Below are 18,424 nucleotides of genomic sequence, written 5' to 3'. Positions count from 1 at the left end.
AATAATTTATCACTTGTGACTTTATGTTTTGATTTTTTTGCAGGTTACAGCCTCCCAGCTCTCTGCATCCAGTAACAAGTGTTCAATCCTGATTCTAGCAGATGGTGAGAATGAAAAAAGCAAGTGGGTGGGCGTGCTGAACGAGTTGCATAGGATCTTGAAGAAGAACAAACTCAAAGACCGCTCAGTCTATGTCCCCAAAGAAGCTTATGACAGCACCTTGCCCCTCATCAAAACAACACAGTCAGCAGCCATCATAGGTATGAAGTTGTTAAGAAGAAAGCTCTAAGAAAAATGGGTGTGCTAAAAGCATGATTTTTTTAGGGGAAAAAAAGTGTTGGATGGTTATCTACTGAATAGTGAGTAATAGGTAGTGGTTTTATCCCATATGGAAACGTGTGTGTGGGCCTAAGAGAAAAGTGCAAGGTAGTACCCAGCACTTTTGTCAGATATTTTAAGAGTATTCCCTCTATCCACCCATATTCATAATTACTCACCAATATTCGTAATTATGAATAATTTTGACTGAGAATTGGACATTCTTCTTTTGTTACTCTGTAAACATAATTTCCTAACTGGGCAAAATTAGCACTATAGTGTAGGTGTAAATCACTCACTTTAAAATCTGCTGGTGGGACCAGAGAGAAAATTTAAGATCAGAGGTTGAATTTAGTAATTTCAAATACTACTACATAAAATATGTTAAACTCTGATTATGTAAATTATTTCAAGATAATAGTATAGTTACCTCAAGCTGGTGCTAGTCTTAAGTTCTCTGAACAGTTTGGTAAAAATTATGTTTCTAGCCTTTGCTTTAACTAACAGGAGAAATGGGAAAAGACTTCTTTTTTCGGAAATTTGAAAGATTGGGAGTTTGCCAATTTTTTTAATACATGAATATATTAGGTTTGGCTTTATATACAATTATTTCAATATATTATAACAATTGTTTCTGTTAATGAGAATTTTAACTATTGTTTATGTGATTCATAAAGTACTTCCAAATAAAAATAACCTTTTTTTTTTTTCCTTAATGTCATAGACCATGAAAGAATAGCTCTGGGGAATGAAGAAGGGTTGTTTGTTGTGCATGTCACCAAAGATGGTAAGAAATTAGGAACTCTTAATGATTTCCCTAATACTAAATCATCTTTTTCTTATGCAGTATCTTCTGGTTTCATTGTTCATGATTTCCTACATTACCAGCTGGACAGCTCCATGAGAGTCCAAAAAGTGTTCCATGTGCTCTCTGGTTTGGGTGTCCTTTCCAGTAACAAGGTTTTGGAATGCAGTTGAAGTTTTTTTCCCCCAGACTGTCTCAATAATGAGTTCAGACCAGGTTGCTCAGGGCTTTATCCAGCTGGGTGTTGAAAATCCCCAAGGACACAGGTTCCCTGATCTCTCTGGACTGCCAGTTGCACATTACTCTCACAGTGAAACACTTCCTTTGTATATTCAGCAGGAACCTCCCTCATTTGAATTTCCTGCTGTGCACCTCAGCAAGAATCATGGATTAAATCCTTTGTGTAACCTCCTCCTTGGTACCGGAGATGAAAACTTCTGTGCAGTACTGCAAGATGTGCTAACAGATTGCCCCAGTTAATTCAACAAATGACATGTTTAATTGTATGTGTCAGCTCTGAGGCTTTTCCTTGAGTCAGTAGTTTTTTGCTATAAACTGTTTTTGAAATGAATACTGAAATAATACAGTTGTTGTTACTGCATCAGATCTGCTCCTCCCATTTCTGATGGGGAAAAGCCAAAGGTTTATCCAGAACTGCCTCATCTGGTGTTATTAAAACACAAGTTTTGATTCTGTACTTTTTAATACTGCAGGGAAACAATAAAGGGGGTTTCTTGGGTGTCATTCTTGTGCCGAGAATGACACAGGAACAGGCGAGAGGCAGTGTTGTAGAAAGAGCAAAAGAAGGCTTTATTCATGAGAACCGCGCGGTTTTTATAGAGTGATACAATACATTCTGTTTGGCTAGTTAGCAAAAACACCTTCCTCACACACTGTCCTTGAGAAGAACAGAAAGAGGAAGTAGAAAAACACCACCTGCAGATTGCTTACACTTAACAAGTTATCACATCCTTACAACTCCCTAAAAATTCTCAGAAGCCGCTGTGAAAAATGCTTGCCATTTCTCTCTCTCTGTCTCGTGGCATCCACACTTGGGTTTCTTTCCTAGTTCATCTTTACAAATACACGTTATAATCAATTCACACTTCACCATTACTTACTTGGACTGTGTGTGTGGGGGGGTTGTTTTGATTTTTCTTTCAGAGATTATCCGTGTTGGTGACAACAAGAAGGTTCATCAGATCGAGCTCATCCCGAGCGAGCAGCTCATTGCCGTAATCTCAGGACGGAACCGCCACGTGCGGCTCTTCCCCATGGCCGCCCTGGATGGAAGGGAGACTGACTTCTACAAGCTGGCAGAGACCAAAGGCTGCCAGGCCATCGTTTCTGGACACGTGCGCCATGGAGCCCTCACCTGCCTGTGTGTGGCCATGAAAAGGCAGGTGCTCTGTTACGAACTAAATCAGAGCAAGACGCGCCACAAAAAGATCAAGGAGATCCAGGTGCAGGGGAACGTCCAGTGGATGTCCATCTTCAGCGACCGCCTCTGTGTAGGCTACCAGTCAGGTTTCCTAAAATACCCCCTCCATGGAGAGGGCAGCCCGTACAGCCTGCTCCATCCGGACGACCACACGCTCTCGTTTATCTCACAGCAGCCAACTGATGCCATCTGTGCAGTCGAGATCTCAAATAAAGAATACCTGCTGTGTTTTAGCAGCGTCGGGGTTTACGTCGACTGCCAGGGCCGAAGATCCAGGCAGCAAGAGTTGATGTGGCCTGCAACTCCATCTTCTTGCTGTGAGTTGTGCTCTGTGTGTGTGTGTGTGTGAAGTGATCTCTGCTTGTGTTGGTATCCATGGGAGGTGACGTTCTCGACTAATTACCTGACAGGTTAATGAATGCTGTCAGCCCCTGTCACCATTTTTAATCCAGTCAGAGGGTTTAATCCTCATTTATGCTCGTTTCAGCAACTCTGGCACTGACCTATGCTTGCTGGAACACAAAGAGGAATCATGAGTCAGGATTTCTGACTCTAAAACAGCCAAAAGCTTCAACAGAGGCTAATGGGAAGTTTATGTATTTGCTACCACCAATGCTGTTGTTATTCAAAGTCTCGGAATGTGATTGTACCTTGGTTCCAACTTTCTTCATGCTGAGAGTCATTAGGATCTGGTAGTTTGACTTGCTTTTCTCTAATGGTATTTGTTCCTACTTGCTAGTCTGTTTTGTCTTTTCTTTCTTTATTTGTTCATTCTTTCTTCCTCAGCAGATTTTGTCAACAACCTTGTTTTTCGTCTCCTCTTTCCCTTTCAAAAACTCACTAAGTTTCCCTCCTGTCTCTCTCTCCTCTTCCAAAATGCAATGCATAGGAGGCAACATAAAAAATATATTCCATAACCTTAAGGAAAAATACTATAATTTTTCAAGATTTTCATTTCCACCAAGGTCTGTTAAACATTTATTTCAGAGCTGGGGCTTTATCTCTATGACAGTTTCAAAGGGAAAAAAACCAAACCTGAATGTCTATCTTCTTCTTCTTTTTAAGGTCTTTCTGAATGCAGATAAAAATTAGCCAAATCTGCACTCAGAGTACTGAAGAAGCCCAGTTCTGTGTTGATTTTTAGGATAGTCTGCCTTCCTTCCTCACTGTGGCAGCAGTCCAGTCACACTGTAAAGGGGAGCAGTATTTCACCTTGTTTGAGTGAAGGCCCTTCTGAGTATGGAGGGAGCAACATTTACAGGATGTTTGCCACTTCTGGATTTCAAGCAATCTTATACAATTGATCATTAAGTGGACTCAGACAATGAATCAATCAAAACAGAAGGTTATGTGATAGATTGAAAAATGTGTGTTTTTCACACATAGTTCATCTTGCCGTTGTTATTTGTGACAGTTTTTTGATTGCCCAAAATGAAGTGATTTGATTATGATTTCCAACTCAGAATGGAGGTGTATTTTATAGCAAAAGCTGTTACATTTAAGCACAGCTTGGATGCTGTTAGTCTTGGCAGACTGTGGCAGTCTTGTTGCCGACATGGAAATACTGAATTCTCCTTTAGAAGTGGTCCCAGTGAAACAAATTTCATCCTGGGGAAATGTGCCAGATAAGTAGCAGAAGACTTCTCCTTACAATCCAGAAAATGAGAAGAGAGAATTGAAGTTAAGGAAAGATGATTTTTATGACTGTGTCATGGTGCTTAGTTCCAAGTGATGCTCATTTAATGCGTAGTCCAAAGACTCAGAGCTCAGTTCATTCAACTGGCAGTTATTAAATAGAACAGAGTATTTTCCTACCACTTAATTTACAATATGTGAGCTCTTATTAAAAATGGGGCTTTTAGGAGGAAAAAAATTTTTGAAATACATCAGTATTTGGCAGAGTAAACCATGTCTTACAATTCAGAAAGTAGTTAGGTTTTCAGCAAAGTTAAAAGTCATGGAGGTTGTAAGTTTTGGGTGGTGCTGGTTTGTCTTTATAATAAATTTCTTGGTCATTTTTGAGTTCAAGCATATTCTTCAAAGCTTGGTGGTGTTGGATTGTGAAGCACTGGTCTTGTTTTCATAAATAAATATGGTTAAACTGTGAGAAATTGTCTATTTTGGGCCATGTCCAAAAGCAGATGACACAATGCCTCATCATTCCCTCCCAGGTTACAATGCACCATACCTCTCTGTGTACAGTGAAAATGCAATTGATGTCTTCGATGTGAACTCCATGGAGTGGATTCAAACTATTCCTCTCAAAAAGGTAATTTCCCATTTCAGTGTGGGCCAAGGAATATGTCCAGAACCAATACTGCTCATTAAAACTGCTTGTGGGAACATAATTGAATTTAAAGAAGAGCTACTGCAAAGAAACTGATGCATTTTTGTTGGAAATAGAAGAATGTGTTTTTCATGTGGTTGCACTGGTTTAGATGAATAGTCAGTCTGGAGCATATGGCTATGTTCGAGATACTGTTGTAATAATGAGAGGAATTAATTGGCATTAATTACATATGGCTTCATTGGGACTGATGGTGATTATTACCAGAGGATGGTGGATGTGAAGATAATTACACAGGCCTTCAAAAATCCATCTCCTGCTGCTCCTGAACATGTGGTAGACAGACAGGGTTAGAACATTTTGTTTCAAGCAGTGGAAACACCAAAAACAGGATGATGTCAGTTTGGATCTCTTATCAAAAGGAAGATGTTTCTGAAAACTAACACTTCCTTGGTATTTAGAAGGTGTTTGCTCAGCTGTATTTGGAAAGAAAAGAAAAAAGTCAATTTTTTGTTGTGGTTTAGACTGACTTCAGCTTTGTATCAGGGTCAACACAATTCCTTTACTGGCATTCCAGCGACACAGAGCTGCAGGACATTGCTCCTGTGGTCTTGTGTTGGTCATTCAGTCTCTGCATTTCAATTTCCCACGTGCCAGATGCAGACCAGGATATTCAGGCAGTGCTGTGAGGATACATAATGCAAAGATCAAGGTGCTCAGCTATTAACCATCTTGAAGAGAGACCAGCCTGGACTTTTTATGGGGAAGTTCTTTCTGGTGTCCAATCTTTGAGTTATTAAACCGTTGGAGCATTTTTTTTTTCCCTACACAGTAGAATGTGATTTAATACTTTGGTTAATGTTTGGCTCAAGACTTCCCTTTTAATGGATGAAGCTACTTTCAGCAAACAGAATTACTACACTTAGGAGTCTCAAAAATGGCCATTTATTATGAGGAGTCTATTTCTAACACAATTTACAGAGTGTGGAATGCCTCTTTTATGTTGCAAGTCACAAATACCAGTAGGTTTTAGCAGTCTGTGTGTGCTCTTATCAAGCTGCAGAGCATTATTTTGACATGGTACTAACACAAAGTAAAAGCTCAGCTTATTGCTTTGTACATCTAATGGAAAAATTGAGTTGATATATGAAGTAGACTTCTAACACAACTATTCATTTAAATGGGAGAAATGGTGTTAAGCCTGTGTCTTGAAGTGGAATTTTAGGCAACCCCCTCTGTACTCATTCTCAAAAAAAATAAGAGTTTAAAATTTTTTTGAACTCTTCTTTGTGGCTTTAATGACTTGAAACTGTTACTCTTGAGAGTGTTACAAAATTGTTTTTCCTTGTTTCAGGTACGACCCTTGAATACAGAAGGATCACTAAACCTTTTAGGCCTGGAGACAGTCAGATTAATATATTTCAAAAACAAAATGGCAGGTAAGTAAAGAGAAGCCAATTTTTATCATTCACATTTTTGTTTAGAAAGAGCATTTGTCTGCATCTGTGCATTGCATAAAGGAATCTCTTAAACATCTGTGTGCTTGTTAACTTGGGAAAAAGCCAAAGCTTATGGATTCCACAGTGATTGCAATGCTGTCTCTTCTCTGAACTTTTTTTGCCTTTTGAATATTCAGTGAAGACTTGAATGAAGACTGGAACTAGAAACTAGAATGACTGGATGCTCCCTCCAAATGTGGGATCACCTGCCAGAACACTACCTAAAAAAGCCTGCACAATTAAAACCTTCAGTAGTCATTTTAGCAGCACCAGAATAAAATCAATACTATATTTAACCTTTAATACTATATTTAACAAATGTTTCCCAAGCATTTTAAAGTAATATAGTGTATTCCTAACTTATTATGACTGTGTGCCAGAATTTTAGCTTCAAAAATCTATTTTTGCTACGGGTCTTTCTGACTTTTTTTTTTTTTTTACTTTCTAGAGCCCATTTCATAAGCATGCTCCTAAGGAATTTCCTTAAACTTTTGTTTAGCCTCTTAGGTGGAGAGGAGACATGCTCTGTTTCAACAACCAAAAGCTATAAATTTTTGTTAACAACTTTCTGAAAACAGTGGAAATAAACACTCCAGAAAAATGTACTGCTGCTGGCAGTGTCTCCGTGCTTATTTCAATTGCCAGCAAATTAGTACGAAAGGAATGGCAGTGGTAGAGAGGAGAAATATGTTGGAAGTATGTCTAGAGAATTTTCAAGTCTAATAAAGACTGAACATTAGAGTTGATCTTAAGGAAAGAAGAGATTTGAGTTCCCTACAAAACTGTTTTGTCAGTGAGCAGTGAGCTTATTAAATGTCACTTTAGTCTCCATATATAGAAAACCAGACAGAATAGTTGCAACATTCATTCAAAGTCACACAGCTGTTGTGTGATCATTGTTTTCCTTTTCATGTTTTTAATAAAGATCCCAGATTACACACATGGAAAAAAATCTTCCCTTTTCCCACAGTTGCATCAAAATACATCAATGTTCAAACATTTCAAAAGCAGTGTTCTCTTTGGAGCTGGGAATGAATGAAAGAGAATCCAGCATTCAGTTTCCAGACAGTTGGCAGAACAAAACTGTTCTAGTGATTTTCAGTGGGAATTTTGAGACAAGACTCAGATTCCCTTTCTGCCCACCTAAATGTTTATTTCAAAGAATGCATCAGTGGTGTTTTGAGAACATAGGTGTGGCAGCTCGTGTGTGAAGAAGGGTTAAATCTGTTGCTGCATAACAGAGTAGATAGAGAGTGGCCAAGGAAACCCATAAACCAAAGAACGCTTGTTCAGCTTTGATGGGGAAGGGGTGGTGTCCAGCACTGGCAGAGCAGTGGTAGAGTGTTGAAACTCAAATTCCATTAGTGGCTGCATCCCCATCTTTGTGCTGGTTTCAGAGGGGGACGAGCTGGTGGTGCCCGAGACGTCAGACAACAGCCGGAAGCAGATGGTGCGGAACATCAACAACAAGCGGCGCTACTCCTTCCGCGTGCCCGAGGAGGAGAGGATGCAGCAGAGGAGGTCTGTATTCCACCTGTACTTGTCCTCTGTCCATGCCTGTAGGCCCTGATGGACGCTGACTGACGCCAGGGTCGTGCTTCGTTGTGTGGCTTTCTGGAGTGGCCGTTCAGGTGTTGCTGTCTCTTCTCTACCCTGTCAGTGCTCAGTGTTCAACTTGTGTCAACACGGGTTTGGATATGGATATGCACTGGATGCACAATTAGCTGAGATGAATTGTGTGAAAAAGCTGTAATTTGGAACGCATGCCTCCCCATACTGTATGCAGGTGCATAGGTGTGCACATACACTGTGTATATATAAAGTTCTCCAATAAACACTTTGCAAAAGGAGATTACTTTGCTAACTATGCATATGGATCAATTACTCTCAGACTCTGGTTCTGCTTTTTTTTTCTGAAGGAGGTTTTCCTCTCAGCAGTATTCCAGGACATCTGTTTCTTTGATTTATAAATTTAACTACATAGAGTTTCTATAAACTCACAAATCTTACCTCTTCAGGGAACATAGGACTGCAGGGTGTATTTCTGATGGGAGTGTTTAGCAGGTTACAAATACTTTCCTAAATGGCAACAAAAACAGGTCTGCACTACTGGCAGTGTTTGCAGAGGATGTTATTGACCATTTGCTGTCACTCCTAGAAGTGACCTGCTGCTGTGCTAAGCCACACTCCAAGAGCTGAGTATTTCACTTTTCTAATTCCCAGCATCTTGCACCATTGGTTGGCTCCCAGTTTGTCTTTCGTTTTGGCTCTAAGGAAAGTAATAACTGTATGCAGTGGAGATAAAATTCCATTTGTTGTTCTTGCCTTTTCTGAATTGATTGACATTTAGTCTCTTTAAAATTTTTATTTATTCTGAATTCTGAAATGCGTCCTTGCCATTTTGAAGAGCTTTTAATTCTCACCACAGACTGAGAAAGGTACTGCAGTGTTATTTTAATTCTATTTTCATATTTTATACTTCATCTCCACTTTGTAATATATCATAAGTAAGTTTGGCTTTTACTCATCTTACAGAGGTTTTTATCTGCTTATTCTGTGAATGTTAGTAACTACTGGGCATGGGCTGTTAAGCTGCAAACAGCATTCTTTTATCCTGGCCCCTTGCCCTCTCTTCAAGCTGGAACCTTCTCCACACCAGTACTGACAGCAGGGATTTATCACTGTTAACATGGTTAAATAGAGTCATGGACTCATGGAATTGTTTAGGTTGGAAAAACATGGTTAATTTCCATTTGAAAATAGCTGATAATCAAAGCTGTATGTGTTTTTTAAATGCCCATCCTCACCTCAAAGGAAATACCTAAACAAAATATCTTCTCTTCCAGGGAGATGCTACGTGATCCAGAAATGAGAAATAAGTTAATTTCTAACCCAACTAATTTTAACCACATAGCACATATGGGTCCAGGAGATGGCATACAGATTCTCAAAGACCTCCCAATGGTAAGTACAAAAGGACATGTGAGAGTGACTGACTGCTGCAGAGGATGCAAATAAGTGAGAGAAAAACAAGTGCAATTTTAAGGTGTAATCAGTGAGATATTTCCTATCAGGAACAGTGTAATGAGGGGAATTGAGCTAAAAATGCTCTGCTGTATGTAATAAAATTTAAGCAAGGAGCATGACAAGCATTGAGTAGAGGAGGAGGAGTGCCTAATGCCTCTGGAGTTTTAAGACAGGTTGGCCTCACAGTGTTGATGATAATTTTTATGACCCATATGAAGGGTCAAAATTGCCATGATTTGAGCATGTGCTCTTTGTGGGTATGAAAAGAGAAATTCCCTTCTTGGGGAACTGTAGTTCAATTCCTTTTTTCTCCTCCCATCTCTAGCACCAGCTTAGCCTATTTCTTCACAGCCTGTTTTCTGTAGCAATTCAGTAATGTGTACTCCTCAAATTTCTTCCCATGCCAAGTACTATCTTTCCTGTTCTCTCCAAATTAAGTAGTCTCAGTGAAACAGAACTTCTTGCATAAAAACGAACCTTTTAAGTTGAAAAATGGAAAAAGAAAACGTGTAGTAGCATGTGTCCATTTCCATAAAACCTCATGTGGAGGTTACTGAAATCTGTGATGAGCTAAAGACTAATTAATACTTTGCTCATAAGGAAGTACCATACTGCTTGCTTCAAGCTACCTTGAGCATCTTTTGTGTGTTTATGTGTTCTGTATTGTTCTCTAAGCACATCCACATTGACACAGATGTGATTCAGAAGATGCTAATTAGCACTGTAAGAAAGATGAGATGTTATGATAAAAACAGTTGAAATTTGTTCCAGTAACACCCAGGCATTAGCACAGAACTGCTGTCTAAAATGATCATTGTTACTACTTGGAGTTTGTGCAGAAAGCAAGAATTAGATGCTGAAATTGGGATATTCTGATGCTGAAAAGTGAAAAGGAAACAAAAATAAGACTGGAAAATAAAGCTCAACATGCAGTTGCATGCATTTAGGAGCCTAATCTCTGGTCTTTGGATACTCATTTTACCTCACTTTTGAAGGAAATGGTACTTTTATGTTGCACTTGACTGTAAAGTCTGCACTTTGATTTATTTTAAAACTCATATTAGACACACTTTGAGAAGCCTCTCAATAACAAATATATTTGGTGTAATGAGAAAAAACCAGTACTGTATTGTGTGTATTTTTATAAATGATAATAATTTTTATAAATGAACACATAATGAAGGAGCTGTTTCTAGAAAACATGGCAAATCCAGGAGATGTTGGCAGGTGTGTTTCTCTTACCTGCATACAAGATTGCATGTGTCTAATGTTAGACAGAGAATGATCATTAGCTTCAGGGCAGGATGTAGATCAGAGCCTTTCTTCATTTCTCCATTTCTGGTAAGTTCTTAAAAATATTTGTGGCTCTCCTCAAGCAGAGAAGATAATCTGCTACCTCTGTAGGTAGAGCAGAAGTCATCCTGTGTCACGCCGTCAGTAATTGAAAGTTCATGGCGCTCAAAAGCTGCAAGGACTCTTAATTAAGCCCCACATCTGAGAAGTGTAAAACAAAGAGTGATTCTGTCTGTAGGAGGGGATTTTTTACATCGTTTCTTCAACATTGTCATCTCTCAATGGCTTTCAGCTTTGAACCCATTCTAATTGCACTTGCCTTGTATTAGCTCACAGGTCCTCTTTCAAGTTAGGACTGGTACTGTGCTATTACCAATCAATGTGATGCTTTGAAAAAATTCATGAGTCTCTTCCCACACTTAAAAGTGATGAGAAGAATTAGAAAATGTGTACAATGTACAGTTGATTCCTGCACTTGTTCCACTGTTGCAGCTTCTTTTAAAAAGTTGTTGTTATTAAAACCTCCTTTTTGCAAGTATCAGTCTTAATGCTGGGAGATGTCGCTGCAAGACAAAGCAAATTTGTTGTGTATTTTTCCATCGGTTCCTTGCAATGTCATGTTGTATTTGTATTCTTAACTTAATTGATACAGAATTGCATCAAGCATGGGACTTGAAAGTGTGTGAATTTGAAAATGTAACTTGCAATTAGGAAATAAATGTTCTGTCAAGAGCAACTTCAGTCCAGGTAGCTTTTTCTTTTCCTGCAGCTTCCTGTAAGGTATTTGCCTGGACTGAGTTTCCATTTAATCCATTCCAGACTAAGAAATTTGTTTCTCAGGCACAAAAATATAAGAAAAGGAGTTGTGTGGGCATTTGAGTTTTTGTATAGAGTCTAATGTTTTACTGGAAAGAAATTTAGAACCAGAAGGGGGCGTGGAAACAAAGGATGTGTCCTGGAGAGGCAGTACACAAGGTAAAAAATAATCATCCAACCCTGTGTGCAGTTCATCTGTATGGTGGTTTCTTTTCCAGGACATGGAATTATTTCACTGGTTTCATACCTTATTCCCAAAAGGTGAAAAACTGGGGGGTTTCTGTGCTGCTAAGTGTGTGTCCTGATTTTGCAGCTGGAACATCTCCTTTGTATTTTTTAATAGATTAGTGTGGTTCAGAAGAGAAAGTATTTATTTTTAACAAACGTTGGGAAAGATTGCAGCACTTTACTTTGGGAATGCCTGTTCTTGTTTGTGGAAGTGAATGGTAAAATATTTTGGGGCTGAGGCTGGGGGTAGCAAGCAGTGCAAGGCTGATGGTCTTCTCAAATTCTCTTCCTCCAGCTATTTTAGATGATACAGCTTCTTTCTGTATGGGGTACTGGAATGCAGAAAGTGCATGAAAGAGTGGAGTGGGACTTTTCATTTGCAGTTTCTTCTAGTTTATTTGAGCACCTTCAGATTTGGCTGGATATACCAATAGAAATTTTTCACCCAGCACTGAGCTTTCACAAAAGTCAATATAGTGCTCTATGGGCAAAAGGGTCCTTAGGTATAAATAGGTTTTAATAGAGAATAGATATTTTAATCTCTGTGTTGAATGAGATTGTCACAATCTAAATAGCCAGCTCAGCCCAGCTTTTATCTATCACAAATGGGTGAACTTTATAAAGGAAATGACAGTTTTAGCTATGTGTATGTATTTATATTTATTCGTTAAAATACACATATTCACTTCATAGATGCAAGGTATTCAGAAAAAAATGAACCACTTCAGCCCCCCCCTGCCTTTTTTAGGGGAAATGCCAAGGACTGAGAGAAGCAGAGTTAGGATTGGGAGTGATGGCCCTTGATGGGTGGCTGGGCTGTGTCTGTGGGCAGCAGGGGACCTGCACTTGTGCTGCTCTGAGCCTGGCCTGGTGGGTGCAGAGCCTGCTTGCTCTCTGCCCACCACTCTTTTAATGATGTCTTTTAAAAGACCAGCTGTAGAGAGTTTAATTTGTGTTGTAACTGGAATAAAGGGAGTGTTTAAACCCTTTTGCACTATTTGGTGTGTTGAATCAGGTGCCTCTTTGTGTACAACATATCTACCTGTTTGTTTGCCCTTGCTGGTGCAGCCACATGAGGGAGAAAAATGCTTTCTCTGAGTGTTGTTTTCCAGTGTTTTCCAGTTTTCTTGGTATGCACCAGACACTGATGTGTTTGTGGAAGATGCAGTCTGTTGGCCTAATCCCACATTGTTCTTTCCATGAGCAGACACCTTTGACTTCAGTAGAGCTCTGGTGTTTGGGCAGAACCATGCCCAAGGCTCAGAGAGAGATCAGATTTAGGGGGTTTCAGGCAACTGTAAGTTTGCATCCTTCTTTTCTTCATGGTGAGCACTCATGGTCTGCCTTTGGCACACAAATTTGTGGGCTGCAACACACCAGAAACCAGAAGCTGTTGTTTCCTATTAGCAGAGCAGTAATCAGTACATATTTGTGTTTTATTGCTGTGGATCTGGGTCATTGTCTTGTTTTGTACAATTTGGAATCGTTCCTGTTAGTGTATCCCCAAACTTATTTGTTTACATGTTTTTCTTCCCTAGCAGCCTGTCACCAATTAACCTGGCCGTACAGTCTGGCCTCCCTTCTGCCCTCTTGTCCCTTGAAGCCACTTTATCGTGGATGCTCCTTTGTAGTGAAGATCTGAAATCTGGAACTGCACTTACTGCAGCACAGACCACCTCTCTGTGTACATCAGATGTACAGGATTGATTTTGCTTTCATATTCTGCATGCCTAAGTATTTTTATATACAAAAGCTGGTCTTGACTGCCATTATATTTGAACATTATGCTTCAGTTTGACCTCATTATACATGAGCCATTCTACTTCCATTCTAGATGATGTGTGAAGCTTTGCTTGTTTCAATTGAGAAACTTTTAGAGTAAATGAATACTTATCTATATTTGGTATTCTTTAAAGAAAATGGGAACCCCATGCATGCATCTAATGGTGGAGTCTATGGAGAAAGTTCCATGGAGTATCATTTTTAAAATGTTGCCATATCGTGGCTTTCTCACATTCATGAATGCTGGCTAAATATTTTCATGATCTGCAGCTGGCCGACCCTCTGCTTTTTAGCTTGTGGTTTCAGACACTGCCATATCTCCCTTATTGGCTTTTAGGAATGTAGCTGGCTTTGCTACCAGCTCTCTGCAGAGAACTCAGCAAAGTCTGCTGTCCTGGACCATTTTGGAATGGTGGCTTCTTGTACTGACATTTAGATGCTGCTAAAGTTATTAAGAACAATTTCATGTATATTATGTCTTATATGCCATAATGTGGTAATTGATGTTTTGGTTAACAGGCAAAGCCTCATAATAACCGTGTGTTTTGAAAAAAAAAAAAGTTGGATTTTACCAGCTGAAATGAAGAGAACAGTAACAATAATGTTTGATATAATATGTATTGGGATGTGACTTAATGTTCTTCCAGACTTTAATACGTTCCACATACAAAAAGTAGTGCCTTAGGTTTAGTGGAGGGGTAAGCTATATTTTTACCATATTTTATATTTTAAGTCCTAACATTTCTAATGTTACTCAGAAATACCTGTTTTAAGGAGATTAAATCAGTTGGACAAGGGGAAGAGGAACTTAGAAAGGAGAAAAGGTGTTCTAAATTGCTGGTGTCCATAAGAAACCAGCCCACTGCAGGCTGACTGAGCATGTACAGATGGCACAGGCAGGGAAACCGAGCCTTGAAAATCTCTTCCATTAAATCTGGATTTAGATGACTTTAGGTTATGTGTCAGCACATTCCACAGAGATGAATTAGGAACCGTTCCTGTTTAATTTGCAGGGTTACTTCTCCCCTCTCCTTCTTTACGTCACACTGTGGGAGCACACTGCTCAGCTGGCCTATTACAAACATTTGAATTTCCCAGTGCTTTCACACCTTAGGAAGGGCCTGATCCTCTGCAGGGATGGCAGCGCTGGCTCCCCTCGGCACTGTCGGGATTGAGCCAGTGTGGAGCAGGATAGTAAAAACAGGGCAACCCCAACTCTGGGAATGATTGGCATCTGACTCCATTGATTCAGAAAGCTTTATAAAACTATATTACATTATACTATACTGTATTAAAGAGGCACTATACTAAAGAAAACTAGTGAGTGTCTCTAGCCAGTCAGGACACAGTTTTGAGCCAATTGGCCAAGGAAACAAAATCCCCAGCAGAATCCAATTGACAAATCATTTCAGGTAAACAATCTTCCTAACACATTCCACATGTGCACAAACAACAGGAGCAGCAAGTAGAGATAAGAATTGTTTTTCTCTTCTTCTCTCTGTGCTTCTCCAGGAAAAATCCTGTGAGAGAGAATAATGTCTCTGTCTGTTCAGAGAATGTGAATGCCACAGAGCAGGACATGGGCCTTGGCCACCTGTCAGCAGAGAGACTTGTCCCAGTGGTCTGACACTAACCCCTTCACCTTGCCACACAGCCTGTGTCCCCACCCTGTCAAAACACTGTTCCTCCCACTGTTGGAAATACTCTGTGTTTGTTGTATGGGTGATGATTTTAATGGAATCACTAAAATGCATGAATAACAGAAGGAAATTTCTTCACGATCTCTAACTGCTGTGTATGCTCATCTTTTCTTCTCCCCACACCACCTCACCTGTGTTCACCTTCCTTTGTTTGTGTTATGTCTATTTTAGATTGTAAGCTCCTCAAGGCAGGGAACTGATGCTTCTCAACTGTCTGTAAAGCACCTTTTACAACTGTGGTGCTCTTTGAAATATCAAAAAATAATAAATATTAGAATCGATTCCCAATGAGTTAAAAGTTTTATTTGTTTCTAACGTTTTAGCCAACAGCAAGGGCAGCAGGCCCATCAGACTGTGTGTCAGGAAGGTGCTCAGAGGACTGGGGGTGGCAGTGTCAGTCCCTGTGTGCTGACAGCCAGCAGGGTTTGCTGTCTGCTGTCCCTGCTCCGTGTTTCACTGCTCTTGTGGAACTGCTGGTGCCGGTGTAACCTGTACAACCATCCTTCATTGCTTTCTCTCTCTGTTGTCTTTGATAGCAGCGTTCCCCTTATCAGTTCCCTCATCATCACTCCCGTCTGATCTCCTCTCCGAGCAACTTTGAGCACATCTACCACATGACTGTTAATTCAGCTGAAAAATTCCTCTCTTACGATTCCATAAACCCTGCATTTTCCCCGCCTCCACGCTCTGTCCTCGGTACTCCAGACTTTGTCACTCTGAGGGTATGAATGGCTGAGTCAGGTGTTCACTCTACTAACACTGTGTGGTTTTCCTTTTGCCTGGCTATTAACGTGGGAGAAAACCCCTTGTAAGCTGTTCTTTCACCCCTCCGTTTCCTTTTGTCCCAGACAATTTACTTTTTGCTATCAGCTGGGGTCTTCCCACAGCTCTGACAAGAAGCAGACACTTCATGGCCTTAGAAAAAAAAAAAAAAAAGAGTTTGGGGCTGAACCTTTTGCTATGAGAATAAAATTTTTAATCACCAGGAAGGATGTGGGAATTTTGAATGATAAGTTCTCTGTTGCACAGTGTTCATCCTCCAGCCAAGTGCTGTGTACCAGGTTGAATTAGGAAGAGGTTCTGGATCTGTCTGTGTTGGACCAAGCTTTCAGGCTGTTTGTTTATGATGAATTTATGTGGAATGTGAGAACTTGTGCACTGTACTGGACACAGATGGAAGGAGACAGACACAATTAGTGCCTCAAGCAGTTTCTAGGTTAAAGTAAATAAGTTAAATTAGAACATGTAGAAACAGGATAAAAATTAAAGATGATGACAACTTGCTGATGTAGATCCTCTTAACCCTGGTAGTTTTAGGAAGAGGCTGAGGTAGGATGCTGTTCTGTAGACATCCTTCCAGCTGCAATGTAGATTGGAGGCATGGAAGTGGTCTTCCCTTTTTTTCTTGCATTGTGCATCCAGGTCTGCCTGCCTGGGGTTTGCTGTGCCCTGTAGAAATACAACCCAAAGTGAAGCAGGCACACAGCTACCTGCAGTGCATCACAGCTGTGTACCATGCTGGGGCCTGCAGCTCTGCCTGGGACAGATAAATCAGGAATTACCTGTAGGTAGATGTGTGTGATGCTCTTGTTTGCTCAGGATTTGTGTGGGTCCAGGCCATGCCCATTGCTGTCATGGGAACATTGCTCTTGGTTTCTGGCAAACCTTCACTGCCAGCCTGCTTTGAGTGCCTCTGGGCTGCTGTGCTGGAGCCCTGTCACTGGGAAGGTTTTGGAAACATACCTGCATCCAACACTGGACTGAATTTAAAAATGCAGGAGAAAAATAAATCTTCTCCTTATGGCTCCAAAACCAATTTGCACAGCTGAGCTTCGACTGGTTGCCTGCATGGTCATGTGTCACTGCTGTGAGTCCCAGTTGTGACAGCCATTAATACACGAGAGGAATGCTCTGTTGAAATGCAAAAAAAAAAAAAAAATACTGTTAAGTTGAATTGAAAGCTGTTTCTCTCCTAGAGAGTCATTATTGGGTCACTGAAGCCGTGTTTCAGGTCTGGTTGTAACAGGGTTATTTTAATCCAACTGTGCTATAAAATTGTCTGTGTTTAACATGCAGCTATGTATCACCGGACTGTGACCCTCCCTCTACCTTTCCTTTCTCATGTGAGTAGTCTCCCTGGGATCAGTAAGGAATGACCCCTGGTGCTTCAGACAATAACTCTCAATTTTTTCTTCAGGAGCATCCTTCATCCTAATGTTGCAGCCTCCTAATATAAACTGGAGGGAAAAAATGTGCAGTGGGCAACCTGGAGTGTCAAAATCCTGCCTTGTTAGCTCCTTAGAGCACTAGAGGTTTAGTCTTGTGTGAGGAAAAGTGTTTGTCTGCTTTGTGGCTTGAGGGTAGAGGTGCTGGAAGCTGTATGGAAAGCCAGGCTGTGAGTTTGGTTTCATGTCTGTCCATCCTCCTTTGTGTTTGGAGATGTTAGTGTAAGAAAGGTGCCATGGTCCCAGGTAGAATCGGATATTGGAAACCAGGACAGTGTGGAATCCATAGGGGAGTTGAAAAATGACTTGGTAAAGTAGGGTCTGTCATACTATTTCATGGAAGAGTTGAAAGCTGAGTTTTATAGTGTGATGAACAGAGCACTACTTTAAAGCAAAAACAAACCCCAAAACAAGACCAAGCAGCACAATGGACAGGGGAACAGAAGCAGTTACTGTGCTGCACCTGTCCAGTCAGACCCTGTCCCTCATCCCAGTGCTGGAGAAGGTGCCCAGGGAGCTGGAGCAGAGGCTCTGTAACACTGGCAGTGATTGCACTCACAGCTTCACTCTCCAGCTGGAATGGGATGCTCCCAGCTGATCTGGGCCTCCCACCCTGTTCCACAGTGATTCACTTTGCCCAGCAGCAGCTTCTCTGCTGCTGCTTTTGCCCCCACTTCTTTCATCTTTCTCCATTTGGTCCAGCAGTGGGGATGAATTTTCCTGCTAGGATTTGAATTGTTGCTCGAAATGAGGGGTTTTTGTCTCTCTAAAGCAAGCTCAGGTTTCCTTTTGTTTTCTGTGTTTTTAACCTGCTGCGTTGTGCTGCTTTATAACTACTGCTAATAACCGCCGTTTATTTTCCTTTGAATCCCTTCCTGCATCATGTGCACACCACTTCCAGGAGGTTTGGTCCAAAATGCCAGCATCCCTGGCATGTGCTTATTTTATTTTTAGAACAAAGAACGATGAAAGATTTGCTTTGTGGAGAGACTTTCTACAAGGA

The 18,424-nt window shown here is 40.5% G+C and overlaps 1 protein-coding gene across 9 annotated transcripts in view; it reads left to right on the top strand.

The window, feature by feature from the left end:
* CDC42BPA (CDC42 binding protein kinase alpha) overlaps positions 1-18,424 on the top strand; it is a 183,156-nt gene that overhangs the window by 155,293 nt on the left and 9,439 nt on the right. For 4 of the 9 annotated variants that reach the window (XM_041425098.1, XM_041425105.1, XM_041425104.1 and 1 more), the window contains 8 exons: positions 44-260; positions 1,043-1,105; positions 2,288-2,881; positions 4,736-4,833; positions 6,206-6,290; positions 7,748-7,871; positions 9,197-9,314; positions 15,733-15,918. In XM_041425098.1, the coding sequence (XP_041281032.1) occupies positions 44-260; positions 1,043-1,105; positions 2,288-2,881; positions 4,736-4,833; positions 6,206-6,290; positions 7,748-7,871; positions 9,197-9,314; positions 15,733-15,918 (1,485 nt within the window). Of the gene's footprint in view, positions 1-43; positions 261-1,042; positions 1,106-2,287; positions 2,882-4,735; positions 4,834-6,205; positions 6,291-7,747; positions 7,872-9,196; positions 9,315-13,252; positions 15,451-15,732; positions 15,919-18,424 lie in introns of those variants that run through there. The other 5 variants (XM_041425108.1, XM_041425107.1, XM_041425101.1 and 2 more) reach the window with 3 other exon arrangements.

Source organism: Onychostruthus taczanowskii, unplaced genomic scaffold (assembly GCF_017590055.1).
Source record: "Onychostruthus taczanowskii isolate IOZ18803 unplaced genomic scaffold, ASM1759005v1 scaffold87, whole genome shotgun sequence".
Lineage (NCBI taxonomy): Eukaryota > Metazoa > Chordata > Aves > Passeriformes > Passeridae > Onychostruthus > Onychostruthus taczanowskii.
The sequence above is the reverse complement of the archived record's forward strand: the minus strand, read 5'-3'. Positions and strand labels throughout refer to the sequence as shown.